Genomic DNA, 20,355 nt, shown 5'->3' with positions numbered 1-20,355 from the left:
ACCCTGAACCTGTCCAAGACTAAAGAAAGGACCTGGGAAGTGGGCTGGGGAGATTGCCTGGTAAGAATGCTTGCGGTGACTGGGTGTGGTGGCCCATGCCTTACATCCCGGTAGAGGCAGGCAGATCTCTGTGAGTTAGAGGCTAACCTGGTCTACACTGTGAGTTATAGGCAGCCAGAACTGTATAATAAGAAGGCCCTGTCTCCAAAAACTAATAAACAAATAAAAAGAGTGCTTGCTGTATAAACATGAGGGCCTGAGTCCAGATTCCAGCACCTACATAAAAGTCCAAGCGTGGGCTGTAATATGCCTATAGGCTTAATACTGTGGAGGGGGTGGAGATGGGGGGTCTCTGGGGCTTGCTGGTCACCAGACTAGCTCCAGGATCAGTGAGGGACCCTGTCTCAGAGGAATAAAGTGGACACTGCTAGAGCAGAAAAATGCTGGATGCTCTTTTCTTTTCCTCTTTTTTAAAGATGTATTTATTATGTATACAGTGATGTATCCCTGCATGCCAGAAGAGGGCATCAGATCTCATTACAGATGGCTGTGAGCCACCATGTGGTTGCTGGGAATTGAACTCAGGACCTCTGGAAGAGCAGCCAGTGCTCTTAACCCCCTGGATGTCCTTTTCTATATTCCCCAAGCATGTGCCCAGACGCATACATGTACACAAACACCACACACACACACACACACACACACACACACACACACACACACACATACACACACATGGAGTAGAAGGCTGTTGTTTCACTAGCCCTAGGGAAAAATGCATTTGGGAATGTTAGCAAATTTAAAGCCATATGGGCTTCCTTCCATGAACCTGAAAAACAGTCATTTCCCTTGCAGAATTCCCTATTGCTCTGCCGTTGATTTAAAAGCAGCAACTGGATACAGATTGTGGTTATGAGGGGGACAGTTCATAGACAGCGGGTGCAGACAGACTTAGGTCACCGTGCCACAGACACGAGGGCCTCTGGTTTCTATTTGACTAGGACGTACCGAGATACAGGCCTGTGATGTGGGTGATGTGGGACTCCGGGGTATAATCCGGGTGGACAGGGAGTCTGTGGAAATAGCATAGCTTCCACACTGGAGACAAGCCTCCAAATTATTGAGGGTGAGGCATTTTAAAACCATGAAGACGGGAGAGTTTCAGAGTGAAGCTGCGTCAGAGGTCATCCATCCTGGTCCCCGGGGCAGGAGGCGTATGTAGAAGAAGGTAAGACAACATTAGGAGCAAATGAGAGATGTATCCATGGCAGGGGAAGACAGGCAAAGCAAAGGCAGTTTTTGTTTCCTGGCCTCCCAGAGACTACATCAACAGATGCCTGGAACCGATAAATTTCCCTAGGGAAGAAAAGCTTCCGAAGAACGTCAGAAAAGATTGCTTTGTATCAGGTGAGGTGACAATGAGTGCAGCTGACGAGAACACAAGTCCCCAGTCTGCTGGGGGCCGGTGATTTAATTTTAGCGGCGGTGTGGTCACACAAAGCAATTGTCTAGGGCGTTATGCCGCGGTCAAGAGAGGGGAGCGTTGCCTCGGCGTCTCGTTGGTTTGGAAATAAATCACAAATAGGGAAACGTTGAGTTTTAAAACTAGAAAAGATCTTTGTCGTAATTTTTCACATGAGTGAGACCTGACCAAAGGAGATAAGCAGGTTTTCTTATATATACATATATATGTATATATATATATATTCTTTTATATATATTATTTATTTGTCATGTATACAACCTTCTGCCTGCAGGCCAGCAGAGGGCACCAGATCTCATTCAAGGTGGTTGTGAGCCACCATGTGGTTGCCGGGAATTGAACTCAGGACCTCTGGAAGAACAGTCAGTGCTCTTAACCTCTGAGCCGTCTCTCCAGCCCCGGGTTTTCTTAAAGTCTCTGCTGAGTCAGATAGTGGAAGTGGGTAAGAGACAGAACCCGAGAGCCGGGCTTGTGCACTCACTCCAAAAGATTTCAGGTGGGTGTCAAAGGTGGCCTCCATCTCAGTGAACTGAAAGCTGGTGAAGGAGGTCCCAGGAAGAACAAACCTGGTAAGGGGGAGGACAGAGAGAGCCCCGAGCCATCTGAGGAAGAGTTCATCTGAGGACAGAGAGAGCCCCGAGCGGTCTGAGGAAGAGTTCATTTGGTGCTATGAAGCTCTGTGTGGGAGAGGCAGGGCTCCAACTGAGCAGAGAGGAGAGAGCAGGGAAGGCTGTTACCTTTGCTTTGTTACCAAGCGGCTGGCTATGTGGCATTTCATCTTCACCACCTTAGCAAACATTGTCAAGGGCAGTCAGAATCTAAATTGCATGGGCAACCTAGGAAAAGGTGGACCGTGAAAGCCTGGTGGGTAGTGGGGAAACTATGTTAGAATTCCTCTGCCCTGAAATACTGTTGAAGTGGCTCTGTTTAAAAACATTCTCCCTCTCTCCCCATTCCCCTGTCCCCCTTCTACACCCATCCCTTTTTTGAGACAGGGTTTCTCTGTGTAGCCCTGGCTGTGCTGGAACCCACTCTGCAGACCAGGCTGGCTTTGAACTCACAGAGATCCGCCTGCCTCCGCCTCCTGAGTGCTGGGATTTAAAGAGTGTGCCACCATTGCCTGGCCCCTCTCCCCATCTCTCCTCTTCTCCTTCCCCCCTCCCTCTCTCCCATACATCAATTTAAAACAAAGTCTTGTTAGGATATATTTCCCACTCTATCTGCTGATTCTCCTTTCAGGTGGGGAAATAGTGTGTGTGGAACATGGATTTGAAACAACTGGATCTGTAGTATAAATGATGATGGGCCCTCTCCGCCTTTGATAATTTCCTGATTGTGGTATTTTTAAAGGTTGTGTGCTAGTTCAGGGCTTTTAATATTTCTGTCCCTCACAATGTAAGTCCTTACATCAAAATTAATATGTAGCTGGAAGGTAGAAAAAAAACCACTTACCTATCCCACACCTATGAATAAACAAGACTTAAGAATCGTTCCCAGAGCCGGGCGTTGGTGGCACACGCCTTTAATCCCAGCACTCGGGAGGCAGAGGCAGGAGGATCTCTGTGAGTTCGAGGCCAGCCTGGTCTACAGATCAAGTTCCAGGACAGCCTCCAAAACAATACAGAGAAACCTTGTCTCGAAAAAAAAAAAAAAGAAAAAAGAATCGTTCCCAGAGTGTCAGCATTTGGGAGATCAAGGGAAGGGGTCAAGAGCGCAGGCTGCATGACGAAACCATCTCAAGGAAAGAAAATCATTATAGGAGACATGTTTTTCTTTTCCCCACATAAATATTTCCTTTATTAGCAAATGATTTGAAAAAAAAAGGAATAGATAACTCCTGCCTTTAAGGGCTGAGTGCTAAAATATCCTTGCTTCTGAGGGCTAGGATTTTTTTGTTCCCAGATTGCACCTGTGTCTTCTGGAGCAGTTCAGTAATGGAAGAAATGACACTTTCATTCTTGTAACAAGGCTTCATTAACCAGAGGCCTTTTGTAAGCGTGTAATTCCAAACTTCATTACGAGCTAGACTTGGGTGTTCCACAGCAGCGTTGTTCAGGAAGACTGCTTCTCCCGCGACTCTGCAACGAGCCTTGCATTTTTAATGCATCTGTTGGAATATTTATGAGACAGCATCACCTGTGGCGGGTACCTGTCTTCCGAGCACGTGGGTCATGAGGTTATGAAGTGGTAGGATTTCACTGGCCTTATGTGAGGCTTCCAGCTTGAAAAGTACACAGTATGATCTGAAATTTCAGGATTTCACTGGCCTTAGTGAGGCTTCCAGCTTGAAAAGTACACGGTATGATCTGAAAAAGTACATGGTATGATCTGAAATTCATTTTGAGTTAGTCCTTTTTACTGGCAAGGCAAAGGGAATCCATATGTGTGCTTCCAGGATTTTGTTTTTCTTACTATGTAGGTGGCTGGCCTAGAATTTACTATTTGGACCAGGCTGGCCTCACATTCATAGAAATCCTCCGTCTGCCTCTGCCTTCTGAGTTCAGGGATTAAAGGTGTGTGCCACCGTGCCTGGCTAGGTGGTTTGTTTTTTTGTTTGTTTGTTTTCTTTTATCATCTGAGTGTGAAGGTTAACCTTCTGAATTCTACAATGGTTGAGAATATACTCACACTTGTCTTCCTTTTGAATGTCCATACTGAGAAGAAAGTACGTGCTGGACTAAGTCATCTCAGCCTTGGTAGGAGACTTGAACTAGAGATAATGGAAGGTCCTTCCTGATAAACATATTGAAATATGTAGTGATATTTAAGCCTGCCCATGAACTGTACAGTGATGCCATTCAGAATCTTACATCTAATCCCAAACCTAGAAATCAAGACCTGGGCTCCTATGGGAGGGGAGATCTGCTATCGACCTGATCCTTTCCCTGACAGCATCTGCCGAACCCTGATCCCCTAGTCCCGAGAGTGTATCAGGTCTCCCAGCAAGCATGATGGGGTTCTGTCCTCTTCGACGTAGAAGGATTGTAGATACAGGTGCAGCCATGAAAATGTGTGGATACATGCATGTGCCCTCATATACATACGCGAGCATGTGTTCCAATATGTTGTTAAATGGAAGCACTGGTTTCAAAGGATGGTTGATGATCTCAGGTTATATGCTTTCTCATATCTCTAATGTTAATGTCTATAACATGTGTGCTCACTTCTAATTTATTCTGCAATGAGGAGATGGGACAGCGTTCTTCCAGCTGTGCAAACTAGGCTCCTTCCCATCTCAGTGTTCTGTGTGGTTCCCCTGTAATTTTCTTCCATTATACCACCAGCTGGGTCCACTCCAAAGCCCTGCACAGCGATTCTGCAACACGAGTCCATGGGAAATAAACACAACAATGCCAGTGCATGTAATCAAAAGAGGCCTATCACAATACTACAGAATCAGCAAAATGACAGGAATCAATACACACCTTTAAATAATAACTCTATCCTAATGATCTCAATTCCCCAATAAGGAGATACAGACTAGCAATTCAGGTTAGAAAGTAGGATCCGTCTTTTTGTGCCTCTGAGAAAAATACTTCACTATCGATGATAGACGCTGTGGTGATGTTGTTTATGATTTATCAAAGTCACTGGAGATCAAAATAGAAAGGCAGCCATACAAGTTAGCCATAGAAGCCAGGCCCACACCTTTAATCCCAGGACTGAAGATTAAGAGGTAGACGGATCTCTGTTAGTTCAAGGCCACACTGACTCCAGGAAACTGATCCAGTCCTAAAAGAAACAGTTCCCACAAAGGTGATCTCAGCACTTGGGATCACACGCCTTTAACCAAAGCGCTAGAGGGGTATAAAAGATATGAGCAGGGTCTTCAGTAGTCAGGGTCAGGCATCCATTCTCCAGCCACACTGAGCAGAGGCAGAAGTTTGAGGCTTGGTGGGAGCTCGTGGAGACGGGATCAGCCCTTTCAGCCTGAGGTAGAGGTAAGAGCTGGAGGCCGTCTGCTTTGCTTCTCTGATCTACAGCTTGAAGCATGAACCCTAATATCTGTCTCTAGGTCTTTTATTTGTCATTTTACAAGACACACTAGGGCAAAAGGGTGTGCAAAGGTATTCCAAGCAAGCTGGGCATTGGTGGTGCACGCCTTTAATCCCAGCACTCGGGAGGCAGAGGCAGGCGGATCTCTGTGAGTTCAAGGCCAGCCTGGTATACAGAGAGAGTTCCAGGACAGCCTCCAAAACAATACAGAGAAACCCTGTCAAAAAAAAAAAAGGGTATTCCAAGCAAATGGAACTAAGAAACAAGCAGGTGTAGCTAGGCTAATTTCTGACAATGTAGACATCAACCCAAAACTAATTAGAAGAAATAAGGAAGGTTACTTCATATTCATCAGTGGAACAAAAGGGTATTACAATGTAACACATACACACCAAATGTGGGCATAGCCAACTTTGTGAAACTAGATAAAACCACAGATTAAGCCTAACAGGCGATGGTAGGTGACTTCAGCACTCACCAGTACACAGGTCACCTGGTCAAAAGGTAAGCAGACAAAGATTGGGTTAAATGGCATCATCAATCAGATGGACCCAAGATCTACAGAACATTTCACCCAAACCGAAGACTGCATTTCACATCTTCTCGGCACTCATGGAACCTCCTCCAGAACCAACCACGTAGAGGGGACGAATCAAGTCTAACAATATGGGAAAATAACTCCCGGCATTCTCTCTGACCACCGTGGAAGAACGCTGCATATCACCCCCAAGAGAAACCGCAAAAAGCACACAAACTCGTGGAGACTACGTAGCACACCGCTGAGTGATGAGTGAGTTAAGGGGGAAATCGAGAGGGAAGCTCAAAACCCCTAGAACTGAGTGAAAACAGAAACTCGGGACACCCAAGTCTGTGGCAGCTCTAAGAGAAGTGTCGATGGCTCTGCCTGCCTACATGCACACACACAGACACACACACACACACACACACACACACACACAGACACACACACAGGCACAGACACACATACACAGACACACACACAGGCACCCGCATACAGACACACACACACAGACACAGACACAGGCACACAGACACACACAGACACACACACACACACACACACAGAGACACACACACACAGACACACACAGGCACACAAACCCAAGAGAGCTCAATTTAATAACTTAATGGGACACTTGAAAGTTCTGTAAAAAAACAGTAACAGACAACACCCAAAATTAGTAAACAGGAAGAGATTAAAGTGGGGGCTGAAATTAATGAGATAGAAATGATAAAGACAGTACAACCAATTAAATGAGTTGGTTCCATGAAAATATTAGCAAGATTACCAAGTTTTCAGCCAAATTAGTCAAAAGACAGAGAAAGAAGACTAATCAACAAAATTAGAGATGGAAAGAGAGAGATTACAACAGGCCAAGGAGATACAGAACATCATAAGGACATGCTTTAAAATAAGTTACTATTTTATAGACTTAATATGAACATTGTATGCTTATGTGTATCTATTTATGGGTACATACACCTACTTAAGGATATATTAATCCAGTTTTTGATTCTCAGCTTTTATGGTGTAATCAAATTGCTGTTCTCTTACTGAAAAAGCAAGGTTCAAGTGACTGAGAAGCTGGGACTGCTTTCATGTGTCCTGTAGATTTGGGCGTGTTGTGTTTTCATTTCCATCCATGGGTGGACGTTAACTTTGCATTTCTTCATCATCCCTGAGACAGGGTCTCTTTGTGCTACCCAGATGGCTCAGAGTCCTCATTTTCCCACCGTGTGTGGCATGGGTGTGAACTCCAGACGCCTGCTTTGTCTTTTCAGAACACGGCAGGAGAACGACATGGTTGATTCAGCGCCTCAGTGGGAAGCCGTCTTAAGGCGACAGAAGGAAAAAACCCAAGTGGATCCTAACAACAGGCGATCCAGGCACAGATCTCGCTCGTACGTGGGTTCTTTTTCCACTTTCGTTCCAAATCAGGGAGCTTGATGGCTCAGGTGGATAGATGCTCAGGTCTGTTCACTTACGGGGGCTTTGTTTCCACCAGGGACAGTCATTGTTTATTTGCTGTTTCCCCTTCTTACATGTGTACCATTCATTAGCCATTTCTGAAGGCTTAGGAGTCAGAGCTCAGGCAAAACAAAACGTCATGGGGACAAGGCCATCAAAACCCAGATATGTAGAACCTCTTTTGTTCTGAAGCCTGGCTGTTGGCAAAACACCTACTGCTTTGCCATATTTGAGGCTATAGAATTCTCGGAAGTCTTGTTCTAAATCGAACCTGGTCACGACTGTCTTCCTGTCAGATTGCCGTTAGTGAGCAGTAGCCATTGAATGATTCCTTACTCCGCAATGCTGAGATTTGCCTGCCCCTCCTGTTGCTAGGCAATGACATGCGTGAGCACAGTTACCCCGTAACGGTGAGGTTGCCTGTCCCCCAGATCGGTTCTCCGTGAGCTGATAAAGTGCTGCGCCTACGTGTTCATGCGTGCGCGTTAGTCTAGGCATCAAGAGCTAGGCCGTCCATGCCTCCTTCACTTGCTGAGCATGCCCGTGTCAAGTGAGCCGGGATTAACCGCAAAGCCTTTGTGATCCTGGTGGCCAGCTGTAACGGTTTCCTTACTCGTGGGAGGAGAGGGTAGTGTCTGCACAGGGAGAGGATGGATGTGGGAAACTGATGTGACAACCAGCCGGGTGTCTGTCTCTGAGGGAGAAAACTGAGAATGCATTCTTAGGTTGGAGGCCGGGAGAGGACACTGGCGGCCACAACATAGATCTCGTGTGTCGTACATTTGAGGGATTGTCCTCAATCATAGATACTTAGCTTTGGATTAGAACTTAAAAAGAAAAAAAAAAGGATGGGGTCCCTTGGGACTGGAGAGATGGCTCAGTGGTTAGGAGCACTTGTTGCCCTTGCAGAGGACTTAGAGTCTGTTCTCAGCACCCACATGGTGACTCACAGTCATCAGTGACTCCAGGTGAACCCTCCCCTCCCCTCCCTCCCTCCCTCCCTCCCTCCCTTCCTCCCTCCTCTCCCTTCCTCCCTCCTCTCCCTCCCTCCCTCCCTCCCTTCCTCCCTCCTCTCCCTTCCTCCCTCTTCTCCTTCCCTCCCTCCCTCCCTCCCTCCCTCCCTCCCTCCCTCCCTCCCTCCCTCCCTCCCTCCCTCTCTTCTTTTCTTTTCTCTTTGAGACAAAGTTTCACTATGTAGCTCTAGCTGACCTGGCCTGGGACTTGCTATAGAGATCAGACTGGCCCGGAACTCACAGAGAGCCATCTGTTTCTGCCTCCTGAGTTCTGGGATTAAAGGTCTACACCTTTACATCCTGTTGAGGGCCTTGAATTTCTGATCTTTCTGCCTCTATAACTCCCAAAAGTAAGGATTATGGGCAGGTGCTATTATGTCCAGTTTTTTTTCTTCCTTCTCTTTTTAATGTGGCACTATGATTTTCAGGGTGTGTGTGTGTGTGTGTGTGTGTGTGTGTGTGAAACAAAGTTACATTGTAATTTGGAATATGTTCCTCCTTGTTTTCAGAGTTAATATAAAACCAGCGTTATTTCTTCTTTAAATATTTTGTATAATGCTTAGTTGAATCGTTGTCCTGTTGGGGCCTGGGCTAAATGTTTACACCTTGTCCATCTCTATCTTATTTGAGGAGATGCAATAAAGACCCACACAGCTTTGCAAATTAGCATGGTAACGTCATTCTAAGTAAAGTGACAGGGTGGACAGATAAACCATCATGCGTGACAGCGGGCCACATAGTGAGGGTGCCCAGGGCCCCAGGTGTCGAGGTCCTGGGACCTCTTTCTACATGCTGTCTGAAGGAGGAGTCTGGATGCCTGGGGTGTGTTTTCTGTAGTTCTGTTTTGACTGGGAGATTTGGATCTGTAGACCTTAGTTTGTTGCACAAGTCCTTTCCCATAATGCATCTGGTTTTAGTCGAGTGTGCATCCAACAACACACAGGCCAGTGATGGAAAGTAGAGGTTTCCCCTACAAGTTCACTTAGAGGACTAGGTGTGTCTTATACCTGCATCCCAAACCAGTTCAGCTTGAGCTGGCCATGTGCTGGCAAACTCGGACATTCCCGCAGTGTGATCGAGCAGGATCTGTTGCATTTTTGTGTGTGTGTGTGTGTGCGCGCGCGTGCGTGTGCATGCGTGCACATGTGTAGTACAGGTGCTTATGGGTGTCAGGCTGCCAAGGGTGTCTCCTGTATGCACAGTCCAAATCAGGTGCAGTCCTGGGTAGCTAAACTATCCCCGATGCTCGCCTGCCTCAAGACTGTTTGCCTAGAATTTTCTTTGTAGGAAGTTTTATAATGCAAACTCCATTCTCCTTTAGAAGTTTTCATTTATTAATTGTTGTTAGTGTGTGCATTTGTGCCCCCTTCCCATAAGCATTACGCTGATCACGACTGGGTCTAATCTATTAAACGCTATGAGGATAGTGTATTTTTCAGTTCCATTTCTACGGCATCTGTGTTTGTTGCTGTGGAAGATACATAAAATAGGGTCAGCTTCAGTCTCACTGAAACGGCTTTCCACCCCTTGGGGTGTGCGGGAGAGGCCTTACCCTGGGTCCTCAAACAATAGTCTGTGTGTGCATGCATGAGTGATTGGCCTCCACCGCCCCCTGGTGTCCACCACGTGGTACTACTTTTAACTGACTGAAAACTTGATCATGTTGATCACTGAGGCTGTCTGGGAAGTGATGGACCCAATAAAACACAAAATCCATCTTGGGCGAATATTCAGTGAATACTTGCGCTCCTGCACAGATTTGGACAGTTTGGCTCCTGGACCTCATGTTCCTAATTAGGACGGGAAGGGAGGAAGGAGTGAGGTATTTCCTAATTTCACTTTTTCTGACTGTTAAGGGATATCAGAAGAAGTGCTAAGAATTTGTTCTGTGCTTAGAAGCCTCTGAGTAAATTTAATTTCTGTATACTCATGTTTTTTAACTTTAAATTGCTGTTTAGAGATGCAGCTATCTTGATACTGGCAACAACACAGGCTGGACACGGCCATGTTTGCTATTTGAAGTAAATATTATTATATATTGTATGCTATTACATAGTTATTTTGAGACTCTGTAGCCCAGGCTGGCCTTGAACTTTCGAGTCTCCTCCCCAGCTGCCCAACTGTTTGGATTACGAGCTGGTCCATACAAACTAATTTCTCCAGTTGATTTAAAGTTGAATCATTGCACAAATGTAGATGGAGATGCTTTGAAAAAATCCTGGACCAATACTGGCAGCACGCTTATATCTGGTATATTTTATAACTGTGGACAACTGAGGAACTTCTTTGAAGAGTTTAAACAAAGTGTCTGCATAAGTTTTGTTTTTCTTTTAAGACAGTCTCACATAGCCCAGGATGGCCTGGACCTCAACATGTAGCTGAGGATGGGCTTAGTCTCCTGAGCCATCTTCTGAGTGCTCAATTACAGGCCTATGCCGCCACACCTGTCTTGCGTGTGCTGGCATAGAACCCAAGGCTTTGGGCACACTGAGCAGCAAGCTCTCCCAGTTGAGCTACGGGAAAATGGTTACTGAGATTTCACAGGTTTCTAAACACACAAAACCGTGTTGAAGGGTAGACAACATCAACTGTGTACGCAGATACAAGCATGAGGTAACATAGCCGCCGTCACGGTGGCTTGTGTTTGTGCATCACGGGTGGCCAGGCAGCCATTTTCCCCCAGCCTTAGTTTCCCCGCGAGCCCTTCGAAGTTACAGGACATATTACAACTGTCTCCTCAGAACACTGCCATTTCAGGGCCGTAGGATGTAAAGGCATAGACTAAATGCCTGAACCTCTTGGGTCCAGAATTTATGGCGTGGAGGGACTGGCATCCAGGCCAAGGCAGCTTTCCCGCTAAGTTTTCAGAGACAGAATGGCTGGCATCTTGAATGGAATCACAAGACTGACTCTCACGTGAAACAGTTCTTAACTCCCTCCAGCCCCCATCTGCTAAGTGAGTCTCCAGCTAAAAGTGCCAACAGAAAGGCACCAATGAGAAACTGAAGTTTCCCAAAGCACCAACAGAAAAATGCCCGCTGCGCTCAGACTTGTGCTACTTCTTGGCGTGTCTGGGCATGCAGCACCAGAGATCTAACACGGGTGCCGCGTGCGCCTGCCTAGGGCGTAATCATTGAGCTCTACGCTTACCCTTTAACCAGGTTCTTAGCTGTGTGGGTAGACATGTGCATTTAAATTACATTTCTTTTGAGTATGTACGTGTGTGCGTGTGTGTGCTGTGTGTGTGTGTTTATGTGTATAGGAGCGTTCATGCCATGGTGATCGTGTAGGGGACCGACCTACAAGAGTGGGTTCTTCCCTCCTGTCTTGGGTCCTGGGCTTGGAACTCAGGACACCAGGCTTGCTGGCAGGTACTTTGACCTGACCTGCCGAGTCATTGCACGCCTGTGCACACACACCACATGGACACACACACACACACACACACCTCATTTTCAAAAGTAATTGTTCCTCCCCGTCGCCTCTCACCTCGCGGTTTGGCGGGGTGGTCAACGGTCGGGCCTCCCTTGCACATGGCTTTTCTTTCTCCTTATCTTCTGTTAAAGCGTTTTAAGCTTTGAGCCTCAAGCTTTCGGGTCACACCGCTTGCCACTCTGTCTTGTCACTGTCATCAGCTGTAATGCAGGCCTCACCCACCTTTTATATGTATGCATGTATGCATGTATGTATGCATGTATGCATGTATGTATCTAACCCCCGGTGCTGTCTGCATTGTTTCTGTAGTCACACGCTGGATCTTTACAGTAACTTGTCCAGAAATTTCTGTCTCTTAAGTTTAGCTACTTTCAGACTTGTAGTTTTCGGGTGGGGGCAACTTTGTTTTTCCTGGGACACTCGGCAATGCTGATAGCTGTTTAACAGTGTTTTAATTACATTTACTTATTTGTATGTGTTAGGGGCTGGGGTGGGAATTGTGTGCCATATCTTGAGTGGAAGCCAGAGGACAGCGTTTTGGGGGTTTCCAACGTGTGAAGTCCCAGGGACCAAATTCAGGTCATCGGGCTTGGTGGCAAGCTCTTTACCTGCTGAGCCATCTCACGGGCTACCCAGAGTCTTTTTTGTCTTTAACACTGGGGGGAGGGAGAAGGGGTCACTGGCTTCTAGTGGGTTCATGCTGTGGGTGGCACTGACCTAATCTTAACAGCACAGGGAAGCCCCTACACAGTTGCTGCTCAAATATCAGCAGTGCTGAGGGTGCAGAACCTTCCTGTGCCATGGAGACGGCTCACCAGTCCTTCCAGAACCTTCCTGTGCCGTGGAGACGGCTCACCAGTCCTTCTAGAACATTCCTGTACCATGGAGACAGCTCACCAGTCCTTCCAGAACCTTCCTGTACCATGGAGACAGCTCACCAGTCCTTCCAGAACCTTCCTGTACCATGGAGACAGCTCACCAGTCCTTCCAGAACCTTCCTGTAACATGGAGACGGCTCACCAGTCCTTCCAGAACTTTCCTGTACCATGGAGACAGCTCACCAGTCCTTCCAGAACCTTCCTGTACCATGGAGACGGCTAACCAGTCCTTCCAGAACCTTCCTGTGCCGTGGAGACGGCTAGCCAGTCCTTCCAGAACCTTCCTGTGCCGTGGAGACGGCTTGCCAGTCCTTCCAGAACTTTCCTGTAACATGGAGACGGCTCACCAGTCCTTCCAGAACTTTCCTGTACCATGGAGACAGCTCACCAGTCCTTCCAGAACCTTCCTGTAACATGGAGACGGCTCACCAGTCCTTCCAGAACTTTCCTGTACCATGGAGACAGCTCACCAGTCCTTCCAGAACCTTCCTGTACCATGGAGACGGCTAACCAGTCCTTCCAGAACCTTCCTGTACCGTGGAGACGGCTCACCAGTCCTTCCAGAACCTTCCTGTGCCGTGGAGACGGCTCACCAGTCCTTCCAGAACCTTCCTGTACCATGGAGACAGCTCACCAGTCCTTCCAGAACCTTCCTGTAACATGGAGACGGCTCACCAGTCCTTCCAGAACTTTCCTGTACCATGGAGACGGCTCACCAGTCCTTCCAGAACCTTCCTGTAACATGGAGACGGCTCACCAGTCCTTCCAGAACTTTCCTGTACCATGGAGACAGCTCACCAGTCCTTCCAGAACCTTCCTGTACCATGGAGACGGCTAACCAGTCCTTCCAGAACCTTCCTGTGCCGTGGAGACGGCTTGCCAGTCCTTCCAGAACCTTCCTGTGCTGTGGAGACGGCTAGCCAGTCCTTCCAGAACCTTCCTGTGCCATGGAGACGGCTCACCAGTCCTTCTAGAACATTCCTGTGCCATGGAGACGGCTAACCAGTCCTTCCAGAACCTTCCTGTACCATGGAGACAGCTAACCAGTCCTTCCAGAACCTTCCTGTACCATGGAGACGGCTCACCAGTCCTTCTAGAACATTCCTGTAACATGGAGACACCTAACCAGTCCTTCTAGAACCTTCCTGTACCATGGAGACGGCTAACCAGTCCTTCCAGAACCTTCCTGTACCATGGAGACAGCTAACCAGTCCTTCCAGAACTTCCCTGAAAGGACAGCCGACCAGCAGAACAGAGCCTCCACCTACCCGTCCTGTGATAAATGTTGATTGGCCCGAGACAACCTGGGCATGGTGACCTGGGGTGGGAGAATAGCCCAGTACTCCGAAATATTTGCACCTCCTCAGTGTCATTTCAGGGTTGACAGACTACCCCGGGGGATCAGATGGGCGAAGTCTAGGAAGATAGGTTTTGTCCGAGACCTTCCAGAACCGTTTGTATGATTTTTTAAAGCATGCAGTTTTATATAACAAAATCTGTGATCAACACCAGACACCCAGGCTTTGTCCCCTATCCCTTAATACATTTTACTCCTTTTGATTTGACCGATGGAGCAGATTTTTGTGCCCGCCCCACCCACCCTGCCAATCCACACACAAAGGAGAAACTGATTCTGTAGCCAAGTAAAGAGCATATCGTATTCTGTGGATCCAGCAGGCCCTGCCAGAATGCATGAGAGAAGAATGGAAGCGTTGCTGATGATATTGTGCGCTGGGAGCCTCCAGCGTAAGATCCCACAGGGCAGGGTTTATCGGCAGCCTCGACTCTTGGCCTTGCTCATTGTCTGGGCTTAGGGCTTTTCTTTAGGCCCCTTATTAGATCTCTCTTCCTTCTGAGGGGACTGAAAAAAGTGTCCCATCCTGCGGCAGCAGCTGGAATAGTTTAAGAGAAGCATAAGTACAGAATGACGTCCCCCATCAGCCCTGTCCCCTGTGGCCCAAGTTTTGGTGCGGAAGCGCTGCTTGAGATGTCGTGTGAGAGAGGAGATGTTGTGGGACCGCTTGCCTTCCCCTCATGGCTGTTGCTTGTACTAGGTCCTCGCAGATCATGCCGAGGGCCTTAACACTAGAAATGAGTTCTCTTCTGCTTAAAACAGCTAGTGTGGGGCTGGTGAGTTGGCTCACCAGGCTAGGGGTGCCTGCTGCCTAGCCTGAGGAGCTTAGCTAGATCCCTGGGACCAGCTTGGTGAAAGCAGAGAGCCGACTCCTGCAAAGTGTCCTGAGCGGCCTGTGACACACACTTGCGCGCACACATCAATAGTTGTAATAAAGAGGAGATGAGGAGCCAGAGTCCCTGGGTCACTGTCCCTTGTCCAGTCACAGCCAGAGAGGGCTTGTATCCATGTCCCCAGTGTTCCTTTCTTCCTGTGTGGTTTTTTGCTTGTGATGTGTAGGTTTTGCTTTGTGGCCCTGGCTGGCCAGGCTGGCATCAAGCCTGTGGTGAGACCCCTGGCTCTGCCTGGGAAATGCCAGGACTGTAGGTGTAGGTGGCTTCCGGGCTCTTTCACACATGGAGATCTGGTGATGCCTCGTTTTTATTTATGCACATTTAAGTGAGTTTTCCAGTGACGCTGGCCAAGGAGTTACCCGCTGTCTTCTCACTGGTCATCGCAGGAGCTCTGGTTGCTCACGTCTCCTGCCAGTAGCCAGAGGGCCAGGAGGACCTCACAGAACTGGTACAGGTGACTTGTAAGGCTTGCGGGGGACACATGGTGCAGAGGTGAATGTCGTTTCATTTATTTGCAGAAGAAGTCCTGATGTCCAAGCAAAGGAAGAGCTCTGGAAGCACATCCAGTGAGTAGTGGGACTCCCCCCCCCCCCCCCCACACGCACAGGCACACACACACACATCCAGTGAGTAGTGGGACTCCCCCCCCCCACACACACGCACACACACATCCAGTGAGTAGTGAGACTCCCCATACTCACACACACACACATCCAGTGAGTAGGGTCTCCCCACACACATGTGCGCACACACACACACGTGTGCGCACACACAGGCACACGCCACACATCCATTGAATATCGAGTCTCCCCCACGTGTCCAGTTTAGAATATCTGTGTACATATCACACACACACACAACACATGCACACACGCACATACACATCCATTGAGTATCCGGTCTCCCCCACGTGTCCAGTTTAGAATATCTATGTACATATCATACACACACACACACACACACACACACACACACACACACACACACACATGCACACACGCACCTGCAAGTGTTTTTGGCTTGCATGTATGCATTGCATGTATGCATGTGTGTACCTGGTGATGCTGGACCCCATGGAAATGGAGTTACGGATGGTTGTGAGCTTCCACGCGGGTGCTGGGTGCTGAACTGGGGTCTTCTGAAAGAGCAGCCAGTGCTGTGCTCTTAATTGCTGAGCCGTCTGTCCAGCATGATATGCGCAGCTTTTAGTCGGCCGTAGGAAGAATTACAAGTATTCACAGCAAGAAGCAAATCCATATAGGGAAGAAAGACCCCCGCCCCGCCACAGGAGGGCAGCTTGCCGCTGGGGAGATGGGGGCCTGGAGAGTGTGGGGTACAGAAAGGAGGGAAGAGCTCCAGGAGAGGGTTTCCCCCATGTGTCCTTGAACGCAATCTGGTCTCCTCAGGTTTGTGCACATCGTAGCGAATACTGCTTTTACCAGCCCCACGTTTTGAGACAAGGGCAGGAAGGGGAAGTTCGCCTTTTGGGAGAGGCGTTAGAATGCGCGCAGGCCTGACAGCTTTGACCTCATTGCGTTTTCTCTCCTAGGAAGGAACTCGTGGACCCGTCTGGGTTGTCAGAGGAGCAGCTGAAAGAGATCCCCTACACCAAAGTGGAGTGAGTCCGCTCTGAGACGCTTTGCACAGCTTTACTGATGTCACTTCATTTCTATCGCCGAGACAGAGCACCGCGGTCAGGGGAAGCTAGGAAAAGGAGGTGTTCGATTTGACTTATGGTTTCAGAGGCTTAGGGTCCAGCCAGGAGTCTGGCACAGCAGACCAAGGGTGGCAGGACCAGCGAGTTTTCAGACACGAGCTCGTGGGGGCCGTTCCCATTCAGGCCACCAAGAAGGGAACCGCCCATCCTTTCTTTGTGTCCCATGCAGCGTTTCAGTTAGTACAGTAACCAAAGATTAATGTGAGGGAAGAGGTAGAAGGCGTATCTAGAACTATTCTCTGTGTGGTGGCTCCGGTTTCTGGTCCTCGACCTTGGGAGGCAGCAGCAGGAGGATTGACTCCAGTTCAAAGCCAGCTTGGTCTCCAGCCTTATAACCAGTTCCAGCCTGAGGCCAGCCTGGACTTCATGAGACCCTGTCATCAAGCGAAATCCACTTACAAAGTGAAAACTAGACTAATCAAAGGCAGTCTGAAAGTTCCGTTTTTACAGTTTAACGTTCAGGAAAAGCCGCCTGCTTTCTTGCTTTGACTTTGAGTGTGTCTCCCTGCTTTGTCCCTGTCCTCTCAGGACTCAGGGCGACCCAGTCCGCATCAGGCATTCCCATTCTCCGCGGAGTTACAGGCAGTACCGCCGATCCCAGTGTTCAGACGGAGAGCGCTCTGTTCTCTCGGAAGTGAAGTAAGTGTCCAGGCCGGGGAGCAGTGTCGTTCTCTGGGCTCCTCCACGAGAGACAGCCCGCAGAGCTCCCTGCCCCAGAGGAGTGTGAGATGATGGGTTCCGTCCTGTTTCTTCACAAGTTCTGACACTTTTCTCTATGGCAGCTCAAAAGCAGGCCTTGTACCGCCACTTCCAGTGACCCGATCCTCGGACGCTCAGGGGTCTGGTGGCTCCACAGTGCATCAGGTTAGTGAGGTTTTAGGGTGTCCCTCTGGTGACTATTTAAAAAATATGCATTTTATTGTGTGTGTGCATGATGTATATGGGCATGCGCTCTCTCTCTGTCTCTCTGTGTGTGTGTGTGTGTGGTCAGAGACCTGCTTCGAGGACTGTTTTACATGGATTCTCAGGTTTGAGATCAGGATTAAACTGCTATGGCTTCTACCTACTGAGCCATCTTGCCAGCCCAACAGATAATTTTTTTGTGTGTGTGAGGCAGGATTTCACTTTATAGCTCTCACTGGTGACCTGGAACTCCCTGTGTCGACCAGCCTGGCCTCGAGCTCACACAATCTGCCTGCCTTTGCCTCCAAAGTGCCAGGGTCAGAGGTGTGCTCAGGGGCAAGCAGCTGTGAGGAGTTTGGGAAACATCCACCTTGTGCTTTTGGGAGTTCCTTTGGATACATTGAGCAGTGAGCCTTTAATTCCATACGGTTTATCAAAAACAAACAAACAAACAAACCCACATGTAAAAATCTGAAAGCAGGAGGGGTGTGATTAGAAGCCACGGGCACAGCCTCCAAAGAGTCACTTGGAATTTAGAGGTAGTGGTCCAGGGCCCCAAGCACTTGGGGGGGAGGGGAAGGTGGGGGGAGGGGAGGGCGGTGCTAAGGGGAATTCTTTAGAAATAAGTGCTTCACTGATTAAAAAGAAAAGAAAGTGCTCTAAGGTATTTTTTCAAGCTGGAGAAATGACGGTGGGCACAGCTTTGTTAAAGGGATGGCAAACAGAAAGTCCTTAGGTCCTGATGTCGCTGTCCTCCACAGCAAAGGGAAGGCCAGCCTGGAAATGCTTATGCATATGGTTGGGAGAAGTCATAGCAAACTCAGTCACCCCTAGGAGGCATGCAGAGAGCTAGCTGTAGAGGCATCCTTGGGTTTCCATTTGACCTAATTAATGGGTCGTGTGCAAGTCCAGACTCCACAAGTCCTGGGTATGGTGTCCAGGGTCAGGGAGGTCAGTTAACCTCTCTTCCAGGCTCCTGACCCTGTTGACAGTGACACTCAGTTCCGGATGACGGGGAACTCTTAAGTGACTGCAGTTTAGTAACTGTTTCACAGGGTGACAGAGGCCTTGCTCTGAAAAGAAAGCCTGAAGAAATAAAACGGATGTGTACCCAATCTTGTCAGAGCAAGATTAACGTATTTGATTTTGCAGTTAAGTAGAGGGAGCTTGCAAACGGTATCATAGACTTTTCTTTTCGTAATTACAACTTGCAACACCATAAATGAATAAACTTAAGGCCACACTATGTAGCTCAGGCTGGACTTGCTCTCTTCCCAAGATTTTATACAAGTGAGACCCTCTCTGCCCAGCTTCTGGTCTGTTTCTGAAAGTTCTTAATCTGATTGTTTTGTTATCAAATGTTTTTCTAGAGAAGAAATGGGTCTGAAGACAGCCTAATTGAAAAAAAGTCTCAGCTATCTACAATCAATCTGACTGGAAAACATACAGCAAAAACAATAAAGACTATCCAGGCTGCCCGCCTCAAGACAGAGACTTGACCCGGTTAAGGGGCACAGGGTGGGAATGGAAATTCAGTGCCACTGGTAACTTTTGAAGCTGTGAATTAGGTTAACTATCCACTTATCTTGGACATGTCTCTTCAGCATAAGCAACATTTTTAAAGGGCTTATTAAGCACGGCGTTTTTGTGCTGTGGGGCCTTTTGACTGGAAGGACTTTATGAACTCACCGGATGTCAGTCTTACCTGAAACCCATCCAAGTCCATGCAGCTCATCTCCACCACAGCCAAGACCACATGTGCTTCTGATGCAGTCCCTGCAGGACTGCAGACTGTCATGACCCAACCCCATCAAGCTGTTTGTGATATTGTATTTTGCGGCATTAAGTCCCAATGGTTATTTACAAATATTGTAAAAAGCTGTTAAGTGTTGATTTGAATTCAAGTGTCCTTGTTTTGTTTACTGAGAAAAAAAAAGCCCGTTAGGACCTTGTTACCTGCCCAACACACTCATGTACCTGAAGTTTTGGACCCTTTCCCTGTTTGTACAAGGTGACTTTTCAGGAGTAACTCTAAAAAGAACCCCCTGTATTGCTGTCATCGGCCGTGACCCCTTTCCCTGTGGCTGTCTCTAGCCTCCTTGAAATTGTTCCCTTTCTAAGCCTCTTGACATCATAAGGCAGGGCATCACCTGCCTCTGCAGGTCTTAGGAGATACCCACGACTTTCCCAGGTAAATGCCTCCAGTTATCCCTTTGAAGACCATCTTCAGCATCCCAATGTTAAAGCCTCCCAACTGTGGCAGACTGCTCAGCAGGACAGTGCTTGCCAAATTCTCTCCACAGCACCCAAATCACAACTGTGGCCTTTATCGCATCCCCCAAGTAAAGCCAAACCCAAGGGTCCTTTCCATCCAGTCATGTTTCAACACTCTCCTCTGCTGTACTTTTTGTCTGCTGGATATCCTCAGCAGCTCACCTCACTGTGACAAAACCCGCCGCCCCACCTCCCCAGTCATTCCTGATCTTGCTTTAATAAAACCCAAGCCTTACTGGTGTGGTCTCTTCACTGCCTATTCAGCCTTTCCTGCTAACATCCCCGTCTCACAAAAACTTCACTTTTAACCAGAAACTAGAACAGGGACCATAGCACCCGACAACACCGTTCAATGGTGCCCACACGATTGTTTTCCCAAGGCTTCTACCCCCCCCAACCGCTTCCTTGGGTTTTAAGGA

General features: G+C 48.1%; 1 protein-coding gene across 3 annotated transcripts in view; it reads left to right on the top strand.

Annotated features, from left to right (window-relative positions):
• Epb41l4a (erythrocyte membrane protein band 4.1 like 4A) overlaps positions 1–20,171 on the top strand; it is a 192,189-nt gene extending 172,018 nt beyond the window's left edge. For all 3 annotated transcript variants that reach the window (XM_040758055.1, XM_040758052.1, XM_040758054.1), the window contains 6 exons: positions 7,283–7,402; positions 15,561–15,608; positions 16,592–16,660; positions 17,288–17,398; positions 17,542–17,623; positions 19,033–20,171. In XM_040758055.1, coding sequence (XP_040613989.1) covers positions 7,283–7,402; positions 15,561–15,608; positions 16,592–16,660; positions 17,288–17,398; positions 17,542–17,623; positions 19,033–19,161 — 559 coding nt within the window. In that variant the 3' untranslated portion in view covers positions 19,162–20,171. The remainder of the gene's footprint in view (positions 1–7,282; positions 7,403–15,560; positions 15,609–16,591; positions 16,661–17,287; positions 17,399–17,541; positions 17,624–19,032) is intronic.
• The last annotated feature ends 184 nt before the right edge of the window (positions 20,172–20,355 follow it).

This window comes from Mesocricetus auratus, unplaced genomic scaffold, assembly GCF_017639785.1.
Source record: "Mesocricetus auratus isolate SY011 unplaced genomic scaffold, BCM_Maur_2.0 Super-Scaffold_100015, whole genome shotgun sequence".
NCBI lineage: Eukaryota > Metazoa > Chordata > Mammalia > Rodentia > Cricetidae > Mesocricetus > Mesocricetus auratus.
Note: the sequence above shows the minus strand (reverse complement) of the source record. Positions and strands in the feature narration are given on the sequence as shown.